The 21,094-nt window shown below is 36.5% G+C and overlaps 6 protein-coding genes across 7 annotated transcripts; 2 read left to right on the top strand and 4 right to left on the bottom strand.

Annotated features, from left to right (window-relative positions):
- The first annotated feature begins 2,148 nt into the window (after positions 1-2,148).
- On the top strand, positions 2,149-3,890 carry LOC17889622 (UPF0725 protein At4g29550). The gene is made up of 6 exons (XM_023784898.1): positions 2,149-2,391; positions 2,526-2,639; positions 2,746-2,950; positions 3,116-3,222; positions 3,327-3,410; positions 3,495-3,890. Exons 1-6 carry the CDS (start codon positions 2,236-2,238, stop codon positions 3,702-3,704), a joined length of 876 nt encoding a protein of 291 aa, XP_023640666.1. The 5' UTR covers positions 2,149-2,235; the 3' UTR covers positions 3,705-3,890.
- LOC17889244 (inactive receptor-like serine/threonine-protein kinase At2g40270) lies at positions 3,818-6,383 on the bottom strand. The gene is made up of 6 exons (XM_023784897.1): positions 6,088-6,383; positions 5,897-5,966; positions 5,146-5,567; positions 4,835-5,025; positions 4,621-4,753; positions 3,818-4,530 (listed from the first exon to the last, which is right to left on the bottom strand). Exons 1-6 carry the CDS (start codon positions 6,164-6,166, stop codon positions 3,944-3,946), a joined length of 1,482 nt encoding a protein of 493 aa, XP_023640665.1. The 5' UTR covers positions 6,167-6,383; the 3' UTR covers positions 3,818-3,943.
- Positions 6,384-9,256: 2,873 nt separating this feature from the next.
- Positions 9,257-12,189, bottom strand: LOC17890466 (probable methyltransferase PMT23). The gene is made up of 8 exons (XM_006293778.2): positions 11,648-12,189; positions 11,265-11,414; positions 10,917-11,187; positions 10,725-10,835; positions 10,469-10,637; positions 10,140-10,379; positions 9,846-10,040; positions 9,257-9,602 (listed from the first exon to the last, which is right to left on the bottom strand). Exons 1-8 carry the CDS (start codon positions 12,083-12,085, stop codon positions 9,404-9,406), a joined length of 1,773 nt encoding a protein of 590 aa, XP_006293840.2. The 5' UTR covers positions 12,086-12,189; the 3' UTR covers positions 9,257-9,403.
- Positions 12,190-12,568: 379 nt separating this feature from the next.
- LOC17890310 (eukaryotic translation initiation factor 2 subunit alpha homolog) lies at positions 12,569-14,954 on the bottom strand. Its single transcript, XM_006295881.2, has 7 exons — positions 14,434-14,954; positions 14,090-14,146; positions 13,927-14,013; positions 13,697-13,843; positions 13,504-13,608; positions 13,075-13,173; positions 12,569-12,951 (listed from the first exon to the last, which is right to left on the bottom strand). Exons 1-7 carry the CDS (start codon positions 14,815-14,817, stop codon positions 12,796-12,798), a joined length of 1,035 nt encoding a protein of 344 aa, XP_006295943.1. The 5' UTR covers positions 14,818-14,954; the 3' UTR covers positions 12,569-12,795.
- Positions 14,955-16,270: 1,316 nt separating this feature from the next.
- Positions 16,271-18,131, bottom strand: LOC17889155 (ferritin-4, chloroplastic). The gene is made up of 8 exons (XM_006294639.2): positions 17,751-18,131; positions 17,503-17,586; positions 17,346-17,406; positions 17,170-17,257; positions 16,920-16,981; positions 16,751-16,816; positions 16,579-16,642; positions 16,271-16,457 (listed from the first exon to the last, which is right to left on the bottom strand). Exons 1-8 carry the CDS (start codon positions 18,059-18,061, stop codon positions 16,420-16,422), a joined length of 774 nt encoding a protein of 257 aa, XP_006294701.2. The 5' UTR covers positions 18,062-18,131; the 3' UTR covers positions 16,271-16,419.
- An 869-nt stretch (positions 18,132-19,000) lies between these two features.
- On the top strand, positions 19,001-20,716 carry LOC17890480 (exopolygalacturonase). Of its 2 annotated transcripts, none has more exons than XM_006295703.1 (4): positions 19,001-19,144; positions 19,325-19,636; positions 19,853-20,377; positions 20,483-20,716. In XM_006295703.1, exons 1-4 carry the CDS (start codon positions 19,001-19,003, stop codon positions 20,714-20,716), a joined length of 1,215 nt encoding a protein of 404 aa, XP_006295765.1. The 2 variants fall into 2 exon arrangements, with proteins under 2 accessions (XP_006295765.1, XP_023640779.1); XM_023785011.1 differs by having other exon boundaries at positions 20,489-20,716.
- The last annotated feature ends 378 nt before the right edge of the window (positions 20,717-21,094 follow it).

The raw sequence follows: 21,094 nt of genomic DNA on the forward strand, positions 1-21,094 counted from the left end.
TGAACTTGAGTATTTGTACGTATACACACACACACACACGTAAACAATAAATATATCTAATTAAGTACCAACCAACTAGATAATTCATATAAACGTTCATAAAACCATAAAAATCAAAATTTGTTCTTACAACTATTTTTAAGTAATATATATGAACCATATTTTTCACTTTTGTCGTAATCATTGATCATTTTTTAAATATATACTAAAACTATATCTACCTTAATTATTTCATTATTCTAAAAGGAATAAATAAACGAGAATATACGTAACGTTGTACCTCTATTCTGTAGCACATAAATAAACGAGAATATACGTAACGTTGTACCTCTATTCTAGGCAATTTTTTCGTGTAAACGACATGCAAATATATAAACTGTGTCAAATATTGTAAAATGTAAATGGTAGAAGTCATCGGTCAAATAAATTAGGTATGTGACGTTTGTTTCTGTTTTTGCAAAATCTTTTTGGAAGCACAATGTCCAGCCGTAATCGTATCTTTCGTCTTCGTTATTAATTGGTATGAAGAATTAAAACTGTCGTATATTTTGGTTTTATAATTGTACGCTTAATAAATATATATATTATACGTTAGAATGACGTTTATTATATCTACCCTAGCTACAATCCTACTTCCATCCTCAGACGACAACCCATGAGCAAATTATACGACCCAACAAATACCAAATGCTACTAAGTAATATCAATCACGGTGTTGACCAAATAAAAAGTAATATTAATTACGGTGTTGATTTTACTAAGTTTCTTTTATATGTAATCCGTTGAAATTGACCACGATGCTAATTCATATCATCCTTGACATAATAATATGAATCAATCAGATTCTAAGCGTGGACCATATATGGTCTTCCTACGTGTTTAATTATCTCTCAAAACTTTTTCAATTTCGGAACCTATAATCTTCTTTTGATTAGTATATAGGGTCTGTCCTTAAGATCTGAGATTGTAGTGATTAATTCAAGCAATATATAACTCATCGAATTTTGTTTCAAATAATAATGTGTATTGAAATAAAAGAATAAGAAAAGATATTATAATGTGGGAAAGAATAAGTTAGGAGAGAGCCGATCGAGAGGAATAGAATAATAAATAGATTTTGTACGTATTATGCATGGGTTTGCATGCATAGTCACTGCAGCCAAGCAAGTAATCAATCAGTAAGTATGGCCCAATAGTTTAGGTATTGAAACCACAATTCCATAATATTATATTTATTCGTATATAGTCATTTCTATATCGTTTTTGGTATTGCATTATTATATTACCATGAGGACAAAAGTCGTGTTCCCAACTTTATTAAATAATAGAAACGAATAAAATTTGGACCAGGGGCAACTTCGTGGAATGTAGGTTGCTTGTCGAATTAAAAATTGGGAATTTCATTTCAATATTTCATATGTGATGCTTGAAATAAAAATTTGTGTTTATTTTGGGGAATTCAGTGATGACACATAGGAAATTAATGTATTCAACCAAACAATGAGTGTGGAATCATTTTAGTTTTAGATGGTTTTTGAATGAATCTTAATAAAAAATATTTCCACAACATCATGTAAAACTCTTCTTTTTTTCTTTCTTTGAAAGTAAAATGTTCTTCTAAAACATTCAAAGAATCTTACTGACCTGAACTCGATCTCTTATTAGTTATTAACAATCGTCTCTACAACAAATATGCACTGTCAGCTTATGTATTGGCATGTTGACTTATCTATGAGGTAGTGAGGTGTGTAGAGTGTACACACCCTTCAATCCTAAAGGAAATATGACTGTCGTGTTCCATTGTGTGTGGAAACAATCTTCAGAACCCGTGCCTTTTCCTAAAATCACAACATCTAAATATCGACAATTGTTATCCTACAATATTTGGTTTCTCGTCGAACAATAATAACATCCCCATGTGGGCCAATTGGGCTCTTCCCTTCCTAAATTAGGTTCGGTCCGGTCCGGTTCAAGTTGAACTCTTTATTTTTTTGTGGGAATGGAAAAGAATAGGGGTCTATTTACATTAAAACAAAAGTAAAGGGGGGAAAAGATAAATAAAAAACAATTGGGACCAGACAAAACCCTTGTCGTGACGTGTTCGTTCCGTTCAACAAAAGTAAAAGAAAAAATTAGGTTTCCTTTTTTTTCGGTCAACTTTTTACTAGGTTTCCTAGCTATTCTCTTATCATAAGTAGAAGAGCACTGTTGTAGCGAGCGAAATCGGTCGGGAAGATGTACGATGTGATGTTGGATGAGGCAAATTTGTCGCTTGACGAACACGAAGCTCGAGCTCCACCTTCACCTGTGGAAGATGTTTATTTCTCCGATGAAGACGACATGGATGCTGTGGAACACGAAAAGTATCGTCTTCAAGTTCTCGAGTCTTGTGTAATTATCTAACTCCTTTTATGCTCGATTTCAAAGGATGCATAGTCTTTTCCTTTTGGGGTGTTTTCTTGAATTTGTGCTTGCAAGATTTGTGCTTTGAGAGTTCATACAATGATTTTCGTATTTGTAATTAGGGATTCGATGTTGATTACTTCAACCATACGTATAATGGGATAATTCCGCGTGGATGTAGTCCCTATGACACGCTCTTCGCAAAGGCTGGACTCCATTGTTACAATCTTGAAAAGGTTTACTCTTTTTTCTCTTTTGATATAGATGCTTTAGTACCCTCTCCTTATCGGAAATTTTTGATATAAATGACGGGTGATTGATAGATGCTTATCATTCTTGTAGGGAAAGAAGTTACAATTCAAGAGTGTACTCAAAGTTAATGCAGAAATCGCTTCGCTTTACAATTCCTATACAACATCTGAGGTGATGGATCCGATCAACAACTCACTTCACACTTTCCAAACTTTAGTCACTGATGCAGGGTATAAAAACAAAGCGCGTTTGATACTCGTCACTAAAATATGCAGAATTAAACCTCAAGTACCAGGTAACATAAAACTGTGTGAAAAGAGAGTCCATGTGCCATTGTTTTCATGTTGATATTGCATAATTGACTTGTAGTATCATAGTATGCTTGGAGGAGGGTACTCAAAGGGCAAGGCAATACTGTTTCTTTTTAGTTATGACTAAACTTTTTTAAAAAATGTTTTAGGCATGGGAGATGCCACTACCTTGTGGGACTTTGATGCTATAGATGACTTCTACAAAGGTGATATGCCAGATTGGCCACCGAATGATGATCAGTGGCAGTTCTATGAGGTGAGGTGTTAGTTTTGACTCATCTTCTTCACTATGTGATCTATTTCCACTAGTATACAAGTTTGTAAATCATTCAACTAAGTTTAGTTTGATTAAAAATGTAGGTGAATGAACTAGAGTTGCGAGACAATGAATGGCTTCATCTATATGCTGAAGTTGCATTGTTCTCCAAGTGGGACTCTGACATGGTGAGGATATAAACATATAGACATGTGAGAGCATATTAAATTAAATCATTTCGCCAACAAAGCTTTGTTTGATGTGTCTTGCAGAGTGCCCATACGCCATTTGAAATGAAGAAAGTAGTGGTACAAACAACAGAAGATGTAGACTCGAGTATGAAACTGAAGATGAACAATGCAATCTTCTACATGAGTTTCAAGGTTCATGAAGGTCCAGAATGCAGAGGCATAGTAAGAAGAACAAGTGATGGAATAACAGGACACATGTGCCTTGAAGCTAGATGCTGGATTGACAATTGACAAGTGAAGCATATGGCAGCCGTTAATCTGATGTTTTGTGGTCTTTCCTGCTATGATATTTTGTGGTCTCTTCTACCATTTTGGTACAAATGCTTTCATCTAGAAGAAATATATAATTCCTACAAGAACTTTCTTTCCGATTTGCACACTAATTCATCATATACATGTCTATAGATTTTACTTGAACTCACAGTCTCACATCTTCAAAATATATACAGATTTATTGGTGAAGGGATCTCTTATGACGTTGACAAAACCTCCAACTCTGCCCACCAAAGAGGTGACAATTTCGGCGTAGCATCGTTAGGTGATATTCCCGTTATCTCCCGTAACCATCCTGTGACTTCTCGCATTGTAGGCCTCTCTTTCGGGTCTGTTCTGAGGCATGATTTGATCACTTCACCTATATTCTCAATCTTCTCATCATAAGATTCCAGTGTTGGATCTACCATCTTGGCTAGAGTCTCTCCTCTTAAGAAATCGACCAGCCCGCTATCTGCTGAGTCATGTTTGTTAACCGATTCTGGGAGTTTCCCGGTTATCATTTCGAATAACAGTAAACCGAAGCTGTAAACGTTGTCTTGGGGAGTCAAGACTGAGGTGTGTGTGTCTATGATTGTGTTGTTGATGCTAGTATCTGTCTCAGATGGACCGAAACTGAAATCTGATACTTTGACAGCATAATCCTCTGCAAGCTGAAGAGAAGATGAGACGAGATTGGTGTGAGCTATAGGTGGATTGAGTTGGTGCATATGCTCAAGGCAATATGCTGAACCCATTGCTATTCTTAACCGCATTCCCCAGTCCAAGTGTTCTGAGTCTTTACCTGAAAACATAAATAAACGATTAGCTTCCCATTTAGATCACAAAGAAAACTAGCTAACATAATACATTGTAGATTATGACAAGTACTCACTGTGTAAATGCTCAAAGAGTGATCCGTTTGGAGCATACTCAAAGATCAAGATCCTGGTGAAAGGTTCCTTTTCCTCACAGTAACCAAGTAGGTTTACAAAGTTCTTGTGGTTGATCTTCGATAACATTTCGATCTGAAACCATGAAACAGAAGAGGCTAAGACCACTATATATTGTTGTTGCCAAAAATCGAAAAATGGGGGAAAAGAACAAACCTTCTTCCTAAAGTGAACTTCTGTATTGTTCTTCCAGTCTTTAGCAAAGGTAGTAGCAAATGAAGCGACAGCTATCTCAACTCCACTTGATAGTGTTCCTTTGAACAATTTCCCAAGTGAGCAAGATCCAATGACATTACTAAAATCTTCACATGCGGCTTCAATCTCAGATCTTTTGAGTACAGGGATGCCTGAGGAACAAAACACACATTGATTAAACCAAAGGATCCAAATTTGGCTAATAAGTCTCCAAGTAAGTGCACTTGCCAAACATTCTACTATGCCATGTAACAACTGAGAAGGGAAATTACCAGTTACAAAAACTTTCTGAAGTTGTCCACTGAGACCCGTACGCCAAGGATTCACAGTTTCGCAAGACTTACGTCTGTAAAAGTAGACGCCAGTAGCTACTAGGAGAAGAAAAACAGCACCGCATACGCAGCCAACCACAAGTGGAACAACTACTGAAGAAGAATCAGACTTTTTTCTTGGAGGGGGAGAAATTGCAACTGAGACAGATGGAGAAAGTGAAACATCTTGTGTAGATGATCTCTTTTGTGGCTCCGGAACTGTTGAAGGTTTAGCTGAAACATGTTTTGGAGAAGGTTTCGGGGATGATGATGGTGCGATGGTTGCAGCCGGAGGAAGGTTCTTGGGGTTTTTTCTAGAAGGCAAATCCTTGTAATTGATTTGCTGACGGACAAGTGTTTTCCTGTGAAATCCAACAGCTTTCCTAAAACAAAAATAGGGAAAAGGTAGAAAAATAAATTAAAGTGCTCTAAGTAAGATCAAGATATAGAAAGCTACGTAGATATAAAGCATGAATAAGAACATGTAAAGTCACTTAAAAGTCATAGAATAATTAGAGAAAATTTGTAGATCTACCAACCCCTGACTCCATATACCAAAAACTTTTCAAATTCCAGATAAATCAAAGAGTAGAGAATCAAAATGCAAAATGGAAACTTTAAGAGTTGTTAATTCTTAGCAAAAATGAGAAACTGAATCAGCACAATGATCTAAACCAAAGAGCCACTACAAATCTCAGAAGCAGCTACTTACAAATGATTGGAATCTCCATCTGACCATAGATCTTTCTTTAAACTGCCTTCACTTCTCAGAACATCTACACCTGAGAACACAAAGCGAAACAGAGGATATGAATATTTTTTTCCTAATAAAGGTTATAGATTTTGTTCTCTTCGCAACCCAAAAAGGCTAAGACGTGTAATAGAAACCGAAAAAGTCTCTACCTTGGTCCATGAGCGAACAACACAAACCAAAGTAGCTGAGAAGGATGACAGAAGCCATAAAAGAACGCATTTTGAACATCGATCGAATGAATACAGAGAAGACAACAACAGCTGCAAGAGCTGAGAGCAGAGGATGATGAAATCGAGTTTGGATCTAGATTACAGGAATAGACAGACACTATCAGAACAAAGAAAAAAAAACAAAAAGGACGAGACTTTGTGTGTGATGAGTTCTTCTTCTTCTTCTTCTTCGTTTTAGCAAACGAGTTTGAGTTTTGATTAGAGAAAGCGCGTGCGCCGTGTTTTTCCCGATAAAGGAAAACTAAAACTACTATTAAGGAATCTTATTTTTTTATTTCAGTTTTTGGTCAACGTAGAAAATAATATAAGGTGTGCTTATTCTGTGAACCAATCAACGTTTTTCTTTTCTTATTCTTATTTGTATTTTCATGAAAAACTAAAGGAAAATTAAACTATTCGAGAAATTGATTTGTTTTGCTTTCAACGATTTATAGTCATTATTATGTGACTCATAATACAAGTCTTATTAGTCTACCACGTTCGAACCAATGCATCTTGACGTATTCCAACAGTCCAAACCATTTGCGAGGAAATTAACATCACTATTTTCCTACATTTGTTTATATCCGTTTTGTTACATACTTACATTGTTAATCAAAGTTGTTAGCTAAGTTTATGATATAATCAATACTAAGTAATTCTAAAGTTAATTTAATTTGGAATTCAGTTCATTTCTTTTTGCTAGATTTATATTGAGAAACGAACTCAAGATCATCGCGTGGAGTGGTTTCCCGTGAACTATTGGACAATGGATACTTTAAAGTTTAAACCAACTCATGCCAGTTTTGGTTCACAACATAAATCTAAAAGCGAAATATTTAAAGCAATCATGCTTTAGAATTAGTTTACACATATCAATTAAAAAAATATATTCAAAATATCAAGTGAAACCGAAACGTACATGGATAAGATTGGGCATGTTAAAAAAATTGTGATATATGTCCTGGTTGTATTATATGTTAATGATTTAGATGTTTTATTTTAGGCTTTATAAAAATTTTGCAATTTGTTTTCCTACTTTATATTTAGCCGCCTTGATTACAAGTTAGGTGAAAAAATATGTGTTGTAAGGGGTTAATATTAACATATTATACCAACTAGAATGTAGTGGACAAAACTAATTGCGTTCAAAACAAAAGGCTTAATTAGCCAGCCACCGCCGCAAAAGACTTGTAGCGTAGGGAATGGTTCCACACTTTTTGATTATTATTTTTTGGGTTATATAACACCTTCTGATTTTAGAGGTTGTTTCTTACAAAAGGTTATTATGAAAATTCAACGAAAATATTTAAAAAACAATAGAAGAGCCAAGTAGATTTTGGTTTGATGATCATATCTGAATGATTGAAGTTGAAGGAATGATTGTAATGTTAAGTATATTTGTGACTATTTCAAAGTGGACGTTGCTTAGCTGTTGCTTTCTTCGTCCCCAATTCTCTTCCCATGTGGCTGTGGGATCCTCGTGGTCGTGGTCTGGTCTCTTTATCAATTTGTTCTATCTTTCATATCCTAGTGTTATATATTATCTTGTAAACATTCCATATTATATTGTTATAGCTAGGAGGAACCAGTTATGCGGAAAACAAATTTGCCTTGAGAATCTAAGATAATAAACAAATTTCCCTAACAGCCAATGAATTAATTATTCTCCAATGGATAAGTTTATGGTTTTGTAGATTAGCTTTAACAAATGGACATGACCGACATGATTTCTAACAAATTCACGGTTGGTTACTAATACTATAAACGTAATGTTACTATTGTGTAATAGTCAAATATAAAATAATACAATTTCATATTTAATTTCCTTTATGGGAAGAGATAATACATTACATAGATCAAATGGGGTGAACTAAACTAGTCAAATATTACTAGTCAACCTTCCTAATTTTCACCTTTCTGTATGTGTAATTTTAAATAAAAATACTTTTAGGATTACCAAAAACAATTGTTCCCCTGTAGCTAATTCATACATTTTCATCTACCGGAACTCTTAGAATTCTGTCGTCGGTGCACCGGAAAACACGACACACACCGAATCAAACCTTGTACATTGCAAGACGTACAACTCACGAATCCAGACCTCTCCGAGTGTATTTTGTGGCTACCATTACACATATCACATATAACAAATCTCCATCCACTACAGAAATCACATATCTCAGAGAACGTTTCACCTGACCGTGGTAACGCCCCGATCAGTTTCCTCAGCTCATCTTTCTCATGTAACTTCTTAATCTCTTTCGTCCCGCCGATATATCTCCCGCCGATAAAAACGGTAGGCAACGCCACATTCTTGGTTCCCAAAAGAGTTTGTAACTCGTCGTGAAACGTCGAATCCATCGATAAGTCTCGCTCGTCGATAGTGATTCGGAGTGCATGGAGGATGGACCGCACATATCTACACTCCTCGAACGTCTTACGTATGATTCGAAGGCTAGTGTAGTATAGAACAACGCCTCGGTGATCAGTGTTGGGGATGTCCACGACGGAGAAGAGCCTTGGTGGTGAAAAACTTGCATTCGAGATACATCCGTGAATCCTAGCAGGGCTCCGAGGCTGGTGAATGACTTGACTCCGCGGAGAGTAGGGTTCCGGGGAGAGGTCATCGTCGTGAAGGAGGTTTTGAATATCTTTGAAAGACGAACATGAGAAATGTCTCGGCCATTTTGGTGAGCCCGGCGAGACTTCTCGACGACGTCGACGCAGTTGAAACCAATTCGGGAACATTAGGGCAAGACGATCAACAACGAAATCTTGAGGAAAATGAAAATGTTATAATACAGAAGAAAAAATAAAAAGCTGAACGCCTTATTATGGGTGAGTGATAAGAATAGATAAGGACGTAATCTAAAATAAAATGATTTCTTACCCAAAAAAGAGCCAAAACATTTAATTTATATTCTTACTTTTCTTTGGTAGTCAAAATTTATTAATTGGGCAAAAAAGTTCCAAGGGTGTTACAATACAAATCATAATACTGAAATAAAACTCAACAAAAGAGCAGATAGGTTCTATATACTTTGAAAACGCCGTTTTGAACTAGCTCTGTTGTTTAGGGTACAACTATGATATACTTTGTAGTTGGTAAATTCAAAACAAAATCCCCTTAATAAAGTTGGTTCTGTTTAATGGGGGTACACTGTGATATAATCTAGTTGTGTCTTTGATAGTGTACAAATGAAATTACTTTGCTAGTTTGTATTGTTTATGCTTCTTTTCCTGTCTATCAGTATCAGAGCTCCGGTTCAGCGGGACGCCAAAATCCCTTCCGACCAACCAAGAACTTGTCCTGGTATATTTTGGTTGACCAATGAAGCGAACCAAATATGGATTCAATCTTCTTTATTGTTTCCATGGTGTCTTGCACCACAAGATATCCGCCTGGCCTCACTATCCGATCTATCTCAGCTGCTACTTGTACAATCTCACACCTGAAATAGACCCAAAAACATCAACAAACGGTTGCAACATCAAACAGAGTTTCTTGGGACAATCCGGATTCTGGTTAAGGCTAAACATGACCGGCAAATCAAACTGAACGAGACAAACAAAAAGTAACAGGTTCTAGTTCGGTACACATATCTCAAAAGCGGGAAAACCGAACCAAAACAGTGAATGCCAACTGCTAAAGAATTGAAACTCTAGAGACTGACAGATTCTGATCTGTTGTTTACCTTTGTGAGACATCTCCCAGGAAGAAACTGGAATGTAGCAGATCGTATGTTCTAGGATAAGTGTTGAGGGACTCACACCAATCATGGTAAACTCCGATCAAGCCTCGATCATACACGACTGAGAGAGTGTCAGGTTTATCCACAGGAACAACATTCATCACCCAGAGAGGTCGATTTATAAGTGCAGCAGCAAAGCTATTAGCAGAACATACAAAAAAAAAAAAAAAAAGACTGGGTCAAGTTTCAGTTATGGATAAACCGGATTCTGATTAAGATTCAGAGAATGAAAATTACCCGCCAAAACCAGCATTCATGTCCATCACATTCCGCACACTCGACCAGTTTACAGCTAGACTTTCAAGATACACATCGGATACGATTGCTGACCACTTCTCTGTATCTTTCTTCAATTTTTCCGCTTCAACCGAAATGCTTTGAGGTTTAACACTCACAAGCCGTTTAGGCCATAGCTCAGGCCAACTCTGGACATTTCTGCTCGGTAATTTGGAAATGCATTTGGCGAGGGGAACATACCTAAGAAGAAAATAAAGGGTTACATAACAGTAGACATCCTATATATACTTTTATGAATGTGAAGCATCATTTGGTTAACAGTTTCATACCATGAAGCATTTACTTCCTTTTTATCGCACAGAGGTGGATCTTGTGTGCTGCGTTTATTATAGCAAGATTCTGAAGTTGGCTTTTGATAGATCACAAGTCCGATTCCAGAGGAATCAACCGTCTTTGTCACAACCTTCCAGCAAATGGATTTAGTAAGAGAAACCATTGCTGCAAAACAGAAATTGTAACAATTAAAAACCATATATACCAAGATCAGTGTTGAACAGCCAAATCAAAGAAATGATTGTTACAAACCATTCCATATTTTGGTATCTCTGTCATTATCTCGATAGACCGGTGTTGCAGACCATATGAAGAAACCTCCTGGCCTGAGTACCCTATTTAGCTCTAACAATGGTTTCCCACCTACAAAAATGAACCGAAAAGATCATGAAAAGCTTGAAGCTTACGCACTAAGAGGGAAACAAACCAGGGCCAAAATAATACCATCAGCATCCCAATGGACTCTGCACCGTGCACAATGGATAAGATCAAACGCATTGCTCGGGAATGTAAGCTGCTGGGTTCCAATAACAGAAAGAGTTGCAGGTATTCCTCGTTCTAACGCAAACTGAATCTGAGCTTCATGTTCATCTTTAGGGGCAAATGACATTGTAATGACATCTTTATCTAATAAAAACCCACCAAAGCTAGCGACGCCACAACCAACATCTAATACAACCCTTATGTTTTTCCCCCATTTGATACTCGGTAAAGCCTGTGAAGTTACACGGATCAGTCTTTCCACAACACAAAACAGGGTAAAAACAACAAAAAAAGAAAGAAAGTGCTGACCTTTTCAATGAACTCAACGTAATGAGTAACCCCAAATTTGAATTGAGTACCTCCTCCAGGAAAAACAAGATATTCACCGGTCTTTATAACCCAATTTTGTTCTTTCTTGTATTCAACAAGCTTGGGGTGAGGAACATTGTCATACCAAACCTACACATTACAACGTAAACAACTAAAGAAGAGTTCCATAGTCTATAGTTCATGGAACTAATACTCTAAAACGTTAACTATGAATCTATCAGACTCTTTTACAGAAACTTCCAAATACTCAAATGGGTTACTAAACCAAATCATATAACTTAAGATCAAGGTGATCAAAAGTTAGAATTTTTTCAAAAGAAAACCAAAGCTTACCAAAAACAAAAACAGGATCTGTCTCTCACCATATCCCGACTCTTAGGCCACGGAACCGGAGGCTTATAGTTATGCGGCAAGGGAACGAGACATGTAGGGGTTGGTTCGGGGCAATGACGTTCTCGATGCTCCATATGTCTCCTAGATTTGAGCTGCTTAATTGCAGCGAAGTTGTCAAGACAAGGTATGTAATCAACAGATCCTGCGCCTTTACATAGATCCCATTTCAGCTGTTCCACCACCTCGAGTGATGAAGCGTTTAGCTTCATCTTCTGCAGAGTTCGATTGGAAGAAACGTCGATGTTTTGGTGAGGAACTGGGGATTTGGGGTTTGGTGTGTAATAATCGGTGGGGGTGAAAGAAGGGAAAGGGAATGTGACGATATCGGTGGTGAAGAGGTAGACTGTGATGGTGATGAGGATAGTGGAGAGGAGTAAAACGACGACGGGTTGTACGGATATCCCCATTGTAGACGGATCGTTAAAGATCAGTACGAGACGCGTTTCAATGAAGAAAGAAGAAGAAGAAGGTGTGAGCTGAGCTCCATAAGTCGCAGCTTTCACATTTCGATTTTGCAGAGTTAAAAAGTAATTATGCGCCGACAGAGTTAAAACAATAGAATTTGTCCGAAATTCGAATGATATATTTTTTTACGAAATAAGAAATATTTTTAGTTATGTATGAATTGCTAGTTCAGTAGTTTATCAATTTTTAATTTTTCATATAACATATCAGATGTTTTTTTTTGGATCAAAACATATCAGTTGTTTTTAAAATATAATAATAATTTTTTTTTTAATAATTACATGGCATTAGTGTGTAATTGATGAATATCTGTATCTTCGAAGACATTGCCAGATCCAATCAACCTACCTTCGACATTTCCAAGATAATAATGAGTCATGTGATGTGGAGCAACATATTCTTGAGCAGTGGGTGACAGTGAGTAATATATGCAAAAAAATCAATCTTTTATGAAACCATGAATGTATGATTGATATGTAACCCCCAATGGGTAAACTAAAATGCCTCAAGATGTCAAAAAAACACATAATATCCTCTCCGAGGTTTTTCTACTGCCTTTGTCGAAAGCTTGAAGCAAAATACTCAACCGTTGAGATTGGGTAGAGATTTAACAGAAAGAAAATTAGTCGGAAAAACAATAGATCCGCCGATTTTACTCAATGATTCCGGCACCACCGTCAAGATCTACTTCACCCATCCCTGTGTCCTCCTCTTCGTCTCCGCTCTCATCATCGCCACTAATTTCTTCATTGTCAAGACGTAGCTTAGCCATGTGTTCTGTCAGCATCTTATCATCACGTTCACTCACCTATCAATACATATATTAACATTAGACTCCTGAATGTTAATATACAAAACAAAGAACAAAAGCTAGTTCTTTTTGACATGCAACTTGAGAAGGTTCAACAGTAAAAGAAGGTAAGACACTCACAGCTCTAGCTCCCTCCTTAACGACAAGCTTGCCTTTGTGTTCCTCAATTGTCTCAGTGCAAGCTGTTATGGCTTTGTTTAGAATTTCAATCCCTTGGTCCTGTTAGAGACTCACACGATTAGAACAGTGCCATAAAACATAGTATTTACACATTTATGGTTTAACTGAAGACAAAATCCACAAGGCTACATAATTGGCTTACAAAGTTGCAATCACCAGTTGTTGGAAAACAATAGTATATGTGTGTGTTTTCTAAAACATCTACTTTCCTTGCAACTAAATGATTTCAACTATTGCAATCAAAATTTTAGCAAGTTGCTTTACTGGATATACAATCTAAATAGAGATCATAAACCTCTTAACGATAAGTATAGAAAGGTTTCTGTAATATGCAAGTAGATCATAATACAAGGTAGAAGATTTTCTAACCTTGTCAAGTGTCTGAGTAGTAAGGACATAAAGAGGTGGGGCAACCAATTTAATCTTAACAGGACAGTCGTCGTTTCCAGCGGCTTCAGCGTTTTTCATGGCCTCCTGAAATTGCAATCATGGGTGAGAAAATTCAATGAAATCATAATGTATGCTTTCCAAAAGTTAAAGATAATCCAATTAGAAATATGACCTTAATGTGAACAACTCCGTCAAACTGAAAACACTTCAATTCGATATCAGCCCGGATTTTCATTGGTTGTGGTGTCATTCTCCTCCTAATGTTCTTCACAAGTGCATCTTTCACTTCTTCCGTAACAGCAGGTACAACCTTAGTCACCTACAAACAGAAAATTTGTAAGATTAGCACCAGAGGAAGTTTGTACTAACAGGCAACAGCTAACACAAGAGAACAAAGTATACCTCTGCTCCATCGGGCCCAACTTCTTTGATCTCACGGGTGAGGGTACCCAACACCGAGTCAGGATCCGTCACTAATATCTTGAAGGCCTGAACAAAAGAAAAATATAATTGAGAACTAAATAAACATAGATATACAATGAATCTCAAAGTCACAAATTCTTACCTCAAAAGCATGACCATGTTTCCGATACAAAGGCCAACCAATGTTCACATACAACTCCTGCAATATGAAAGCTCCAATCAACTTATAATCATCGATTATATCAATAAATTATTATGGCACCTAATTACAAGTATTTCGTCACGAAACATATTGGATAAAACCAATAATCTAATAGTTTCAAGTTTCAACATCTACCAGAACAATACTTTATGAAACATCTCTAACCAGCAAATCCAAAACTCAGATGGATAATAGTTGTCAATATCCAAATCAAGCAGATGATCCAAAAGTTCAACTAAGCTAATCAAGCAAATAGGATCTAAGCTAAATTTCAAAAAATTTACCTCCAAATCAATAGATAGAGTCTCAGCAACATGGCGCATGATAGAATGCACGAGCTTGCTCTTGTTGTATCTCTCTTCACAAGTCTGAATATCCTCCTCGCTAACCCTACGTTTGCTCAGATCAATGTAACCTTTCTCTTTGTCCACACGCAGAACCATGACAGGCTCAATTCTCCCGACCTTAATCAAACTGCTCACACTTCGGATCCGACGACGGGAGAGCTCAGAGAAGAGGATCATGCCTTCGATGTTGTTGTACTCCAGAAGAGAAACGTAAGCTCCCATATCGGCGATGTTCTTCACCTGGATCATCACCGCCATATCCACCTCTGGATACTTGGCCTCGTACATCCGACACTCTAGATTCGGTGTTTGGTTCGCCATGATTGAATGATTTCGATACTTGTTAAGGTCAGGCGTACTCTCTCTTTGTTGAATCGTAGAAAGCAATGAGGCGGAGAGAATTAGGGTTTAGGCGACGGAGCAATTAGGCGGATTCTTTGGCTAGGGATAACTGATAAGAGACGAGCAATGAAAGCAAACTGAAACTAGCTGACTTGCGTCAAAGATGCGAACTAAAAACGGCGCCGTGTCGGTTAAAACAGTTAGGTTTTAATCGGGCCACACAAAATTTTAGGTTTTTGGGGGTTAAAAGCCCATTAGGATTTCAGACTTTTTGAGCCAAATCCAAAATTGGATCGACGACCTATTTCCCCCCGAGAACTATCACATCGTATCAGAACAACACAAAACTTCACTCTCGTCTTTAGTCTCCCCGAATTGATAGTTCTATTGCTAGTTCCACCCGAATCAAAAGTTCTATCTCTATTTCCACCCCGATATCATAGTTCTCATCCAATTTTCCAAATGTGTGGGTTTAATCGGTTAAAAATTGGGTTACTGTTTTGATTAACCGAAGAACGAATCCAGTGACCGGATTAAACCTAATTCGACACGATTAAAAAACTTAACCAACCCGATTACAAAATTAAACAAACAAACCCAAAAATCAAAAAACCCCAAATCGATTTTTCCCCTTTCTCTCTCGAGAAACCCTAGTCGAACCCTAGAATCTGAAATCGAATCGATTCAATCGATTTCTTCTTCTCAATCGCATAGGCATATCCACAACGAACATATCTTCGACAAGGATTTGCATCCGAGTGAGAGTTTTTGGCCACAATATCTTCTCCACACCAACATCTCTTGGGCACGCTAAACACATAAGTCCTTCCTCTACCTCGCACATGAGATGAAGAATTCGAAGCTCCTGAGACATTACTCATGATTCTCAGAGTTCAATTTGGGGATTTTCGATTTTGGAGATTTCGATTTTTAGGGTTCTTGAGTTTCAAAATTGGGGATTTTAGAACGTTAAACGACTATCTGTTATAATCTGGATAGTTGGATTCGGGTCGGGCATGATTTTTAATCGGGTTTTAAATTGGTTTCAAACCGTGTTTCTATGGTTATCTATCGGGTTTGGTTCGAAAACCATGTAAACCCACGCGATTGGGGAAATAGAGATAGAACTTTTGATTCGGGTGGAACTAGCAATAGAACTATCAATTCGGGGAGATTAAAGACGAGAGTGAAGTTTTGTGTTGTTCTGATACGATGTGATAGTTCTCGGGGGGAAATAGGTCGTCAATCCGCCAAAATTCTTCTAAATTAGCTTGAAACGGTTTATTTTGTTCACATTGATTTCAATTATGAATTGGCAGCACTATTTTCAGATCGAATCGATCGTGGTAATGGTATCAAATTTTTTTTTTTTTCCAAGTATCAATATGTTTATGATATATAAAATGGTCACCACCTGTGGCTTCAATGAACCTTTAGACCAGAATTTAAACTCATGCATTTAAATCTAAACCTCACAAAATAGTACAAGCTGAAGAACTAATAATAAACTAGTTCCATACATATCACTAAAGAGAGCTTCATATAGAAAACGCTAGGCACAAAGAGTCCCTCGAACGCTGCTTACCCTTCCAGAAGCATCTGATTGAAATGCCATGTTCCTGAAAAATGAAAAATTAAAACAAATGAATTTGAGGCACTGAGTGGAGGATGAACAAGTAATGTTGTTGTTTTTTAATTATCTTTATAGATTAAAACAAAATGTGAGAGATTAGTATATACCGTGTCCTTTGCCAACTCGTCGTAGTTGGGCTACATATTCTGAGATCATCTTGATTGCGTCCACCTGACAAATGTTTGATTTTATCAAATTTCCAATTCGATTCTCTTTGACAGCTTAGAAACAATAGCAGTGCTTTGCCACTAACATAGAACACCCAAGTGGTTTTTTTACCTGCTCTGTCAAAAACTCGCTCTCAATAAAATCTGCTAAGTGGACATCATTGTTCTTTGAAGCAACCTGTTGAACAAAGCATTACAAATATGAGAACAGTTCTTGTAGATTGCTTTCTTAACAGGGATTTGACAAATATAGTATAAACTCAAGAAGAGATGGCCTTTACACTGTGGAGGTTTAGGAGCTTCTCATTAACGAGTTTCTCCAGTGACAGAGCCAACTCCATGCCTGCAAACAACAAATTGTATGTTTCAACTCTTATATCCATTGAGACTTCTATCTCCACATGAGAGGAACATTTTCATGATACTTACGAAGATAAAACCAAAACCAAAACATTTTCTTTAGGGAAACCACAAAAAAAAGAAACTAGGATGAAGCGTTAGATACAACGTGGTAATCACTTATGAGCTTACCATATAGAGCATCTCCTTTATCAACGTGTTCAAACTCTGAGAGAGGCATCACAATGGACTGTAACTTAACCTTCCCACCACGTTTGTTCTGCAATTCATGGAAAAATCCCAGCATGTTAGCACTTATTAAGCTCTAACTATGGCTTATGAAGTAAGGAAATAGTATTCTCTAAGACCTGATACTCCATTAACTTCTCAGCGTGCTCTCTTTCTTCCACACTTGATTCCTTAAAGAACCTGATACCAGGAAACCAACAATTGCCTATGAACTTAACAAACAAAAACAAATCCAAAAATATCAGCAATCAACATTCTTGAATAACCAAAACTCACTTAGCAAGGCCCTTGAGCGCGACATTGTCCCGATCAAAGTACGCATACATAGCGTGATACACATACGAAACATTGTATTCCACACTGCATCCAAAATCCAAAACCCATTGAAGAATTTCAGAATTTACAAGATAAACTATAAGCAGAATCAACATAAGGTTCTTAAGTACCAAATCTTATATATCTGACACAACCAGGTTACAATACAGGATCTAAGTGCGGGGAAGTGAACGAAAGAAAAAACTTACTTAATCTGCTCGTTGATGGCGGCTTCACACTCATCGGAGTACTTCTGCCGAGCAAGCGAGAGGTGAGAGCTTGTTGGAACAAGATCGAGCTCCTTTTTCACCTCCTTGAACGGCTCGAATACAACGCCGCTCAGGGCATCGGTGGTTGAGCTCTTAGACGCACGAACAGAGAAAGATAAGCTCCCAGATTTTCCAGAAGAAACTCGAAGATTAGACGAATTGGAAGATAATAAAGGAAGGACATCCTTCTTCACTCCATGGAAGTTCACCAGAGAGAGAGCTGAAGAAGACGAAACAGACTTAAGAAGCATTTTTGACTTGTTTAAGATTGAAACAGGTGGAAAAGTTTTCTTCGCGAGAAATTTGGAGAAGACGAATGGTTTTTTTTTTGTTAGTGTGAGAAACCGAGATTGTGATGGGTGGGTTGATGATGAGGCTGTGGATGGTAAACACGTGTACGTACACGATTGAGATATCGGTGATGGCGCGTGGCAAGCTTGTGGCAACCATCGATCGATATCCGTGAAATTTCTTGGATTTATTTTGTTATTTTGTTTTGAGACTGCATAATTTTGTTTTATTTGATGAAAACTGAAATTGACATTTTTACTTGTAATTTGTAAGTGATCATTTATTCGAATTAATAAATATAATCTCTTGCAGTTTTTGAACTGAAAATAACATGAACTAGAGAGAAGAAGACTTGTCAAACTTTGTAATTTCTGTATTTGTATATGCTATTAATCTAGAAAATATAGAATAAATATAATAAATATTATTTTACAAAACAAATATAATACTTATTTTGTGGGTAAACTATTTTTCATATATGTAAAACTCTGAACATATTATAAAGAAAATAGTTTCAGATACATGGTGGTTTAATGAAAAAAAAAAAACAATTTATTGGTAATCTTACCAGCATATTTCTCAATGAAAAAAACAACTGCTTTAACAGAGAAGAACGAAAAAGCTAAATCATATCAACATTTCATAACGAGATACTAACCATTTTTTTTTTGTGGCAACAACAAGATACTAAACGAATCACAATCATTACAAAAAAAAAAAACTACCTAATTTTAATCACTAATCAAAAACAAAATTAAAGTTATTTTTAACTCTTCATCAATGAATTCTAACTCTATATAAACATATAAAGTAGGCCAATACTATCATCATCTCTTAAAACAAGTATTCATAAACAATAATTTTTTGTAATCTCCATATATATACATACCCTAAACAAAATGGTGTGCATGGCTTATGCATTTAAGATTTTGTGTTTGTTTCTCTTGTTCATCGCCGTTGCAAGTCGTCCGACAGTTAAACCAAAAGTTTTCAACGTCCGACGCCATGGTTCGAAACCAGACGGAAAAACTGATAATGCCAATGTATGTACACGACAATTATGTTTGTTTAATTTTGATCACCGTCTAGTTTTAAGATTAAAATCTATGGATACTAACAAAACAATAAACATACATGACTAATGTACAATAATTTTTATGATTTTATTTATTTGATATATAATTAAATTTTGTCATTCTTAATGTATATGTACACAAACTTAGGCATTCACAAGTATATGGAGTCGTGCATGTGGAAGGAGAAGTGGAAGTAGTAAAATTTACGTACCGAAAGGAACATTCTACCTCGGCGGTGTAGAGTTCGTGGGTCCATGCAAAAACCCTATTGAAATTGTTATCGATGGAACTTTATTGGCTCCTGCAAACCCTAGAGACATTAAGCAAGACACATGGATTAACTTTAGGTACATCAATGATCTCTCTATCTCTGGTTCTGGTCTACTTGACGGCCAAGGGCAACAGTCTTGGCCTCTCAATGACTGCCACAAAAACCCCAATTGTCCTAAACTAGCTATGGTAACATTTCTTAAACTTTTTCATTTAGTCATTCGTTTTGAAAAATATAATTATTATTTACATTTAAAACGTAATACAAAACGTGTGATATGACACTTATACAGTGAAATAATTATAATTCATGTATTATTTAGTATACTTAGCTTTATTAAAGTTTGTAGTCTTTTTTATCAAGTACATGAGTCTTATATTTCATAAACTTGAGTTTCTTTATAGACAATGGGATTTGCATTCGTGAACAACTCAAATATCAAAGACATAACATCACTCAACAGCAAGATGGGACACTTCAATTTTTTCTCTGTCCATCACTTTAACATTACCGGAGTCACTATAACAGCTCCCGCCGATAGTCCTAACACCGACGGTATCAAGATGGGTTCTTGTAGCAACATTCACATCTCCAAGACAAACATCGGTACTGGAGATGATTGTATTGCCATTCTCTCAGGAACCACTAACCTCGATATCTCTAACGTCAAGTGCGGTCCTGGACATGGGATCAGTGTTGGAAGCTTAGGAAAGAACAAAGACGAGAAAAATGTGAAAGACTTAACAGTAAGAGACATCGTTTTCAACGGCACAAGTGATGGTATTCGAATCAAGACTTGGGAATCTTCGGCTTCGAAGATTCTTGTTTCTAACTTCGTGTACGAGAATATTCAAATGATTGACGTTGGAAACCCTATCAACATCGATCAGAAATATTGTCCTCATCCACCTTGTGAACATGAGAAAAAGGTTAACATTCGATACAAATATATGTACAACAGTACAAGCTTTATTTTATTTTCTTCCTCCACAAGAAAAACAAAAACAAAACATAACTGGTGTTTCTTTTTACAGGGAGAGTCTCACGTTCAGATTCAGGATCTTAAGTTAAAGAACATATATGGAACATCGAAGAACAAAGTGGCAGTGAATTTGCAATGTAGCAAGAGCTTTCCATGCAAAAATGTTGAGCTAATTGACATTAACTTAAAGCATAACGGGATTAAAGGTGGTCCTTCTACTGCGGTGTGCGAAAATGTTGACGGTTCCGTAAGTGGTAAGATGGTTCCTCAACATTGTCTGAATTGATTCGACAACGGACAATCCATCTAAACAACGATAATGACTTTATATATTACATTTTCATTTTATGTATAATTGCCTAATTAATTAGTTGATGTATACAATTATATTATTTCTTGTAACCGAAACTCCAAACAAAAATTTTATGTTATGTTTTTCTGATAAGTTAACATCATAATCTACAAATAAAAATTGCATTTTCTGAGAATCGAATTAACTAGTCCAAAGAAATTAAAATCCGAGAGATTTCATAAAAACTCGTTTTTACTGGGCCGTTTGAGGGTCGAGAAGCACAAATATGGAGCCCAATATCTGATCACACGCAGGCCTCAAAATTGCACCCAAATAATTCAATAGTGGCGTATTCGTAAGAATTCCAAAGTT

This window comes from Capsella rubella, unplaced genomic scaffold (genome assembly GCF_000375325.1).
Source record: "Capsella rubella cultivar Monte Gargano unplaced genomic scaffold, Caprub1_0 scaffold_4, whole genome shotgun sequence".
NCBI classification, from domain to species: Eukaryota; Viridiplantae; Streptophyta; class Magnoliopsida; order Brassicales; family Brassicaceae; genus Capsella; species Capsella rubella.

Coding starts and splice junctions, on each gene's coding strand:
- LOC17889155 (XM_006294639.2), bottom strand. CDS start 18,061: ATGCTTCTTAAGTCTGTTTCGTCTTCTTCAGCTCTCTCTCTGGTGAAC. Junction 16,982..17,169: donor TAAAGGAGATGCTCTATATG/GTAAGCTCATAA, acceptor TGTTGTTTGCAG/GCATGGAGTTGGCTCTGTCA. Junction 16,643..16,750: donor GCGAGTTTTTGACAGAGCAG/GTAAAAAAACCA, acceptor AACATTTGTCAG/GTGGACGCAATCAAGATGAT.
- LOC17889244 (XM_023784897.1), bottom strand. CDS start 6,166: ATGTTCAAAATGCGTTCTTTTATGGCTTCTGTCATCCTTCTCAGCTAC. Junction 5,967..6,087: donor TTGTTCGCTCATGGACCAAG/GTAGAGACTTTT, acceptor TTGTGTTCTCAG/GTGTAGATGTTCTGAGAAGT. Junction 5,026..5,145: donor TCAGAAAGTTTTTGTAACTG/GTAATTTCCCTT, acceptor TTTGTTCCTCAG/GCATCCCTGTACTCAAAAGA.
- LOC17890310 (XM_006295881.2), bottom strand. CDS start 14,817: ATGGCGAACCAAACACCGAATCTAGAGTGTCGGATGTACGAGGCCAAG. Junction 14,147..14,433: donor CTCTATCTATTGATTTGGAG/GTAAATTTTTTG, acceptor TTCATATTGCAG/GAGTTGTATGTGAACATTGG. Junction 13,174..13,503: donor CTACTCAGACACTTGACAAG/GTTAGAAAATCT, acceptor AGTCTCTAACAG/GACCAAGGGATTGAAATTCT.
- LOC17890480 (XM_006295703.1), top strand. CDS start 19,001: ATGGTGTGCATGGCTTATGCATTTAAGATTTTGTGTTTGTTTCTCTTG. Junction 19,145..19,324: donor GAAAAACTGATAATGCCAAT/GTATGTACACGA, acceptor ACACAAACTTAG/GCATTCACAAGTATATGGAG. Junction 20,378..20,482: donor CTTGTGAACATGAGAAAAAG/GTTAACATTCGA, acceptor TTCTTTTTACAG/GGAGAGTCTCACGTTCAGAT.
- LOC17890466 (XM_006293778.2), bottom strand. CDS start 12,085: ATGGGGATATCCGTACAACCCGTCGTCGTTTTACTCCTCTCCACTATC. Junction 11,415..11,647: donor GGCCTAAGAGTCGGGATATG/GTGAGAGACAGA, acceptor TGTAATGTGTAG/GTTTGGTATGACAATGTTCC. Junction 10,836..10,916: donor AGTCCATTGGGATGCTGATG/GTATTATTTTGG, acceptor TCATTTTTGTAG/GTGGGAAACCATTGTTAGAG.
- LOC17889622 (XM_023784898.1), top strand. CDS start 2,236: ATGTACGATGTGATGTTGGATGAGGCAAATTTGTCGCTTGACGAACAC. Junction 3,223..3,326: donor ATCAGTGGCAGTTCTATGAG/GTGAGGTGTTAG, acceptor TTAAAAATGTAG/GTGAATGAACTAGAGTTGCG. Junction 3,411..3,494: donor CCAAGTGGGACTCTGACATG/GTGAGGATATAA, acceptor TGTGTCTTGCAG/AGTGCCCATACGCCATTTGA.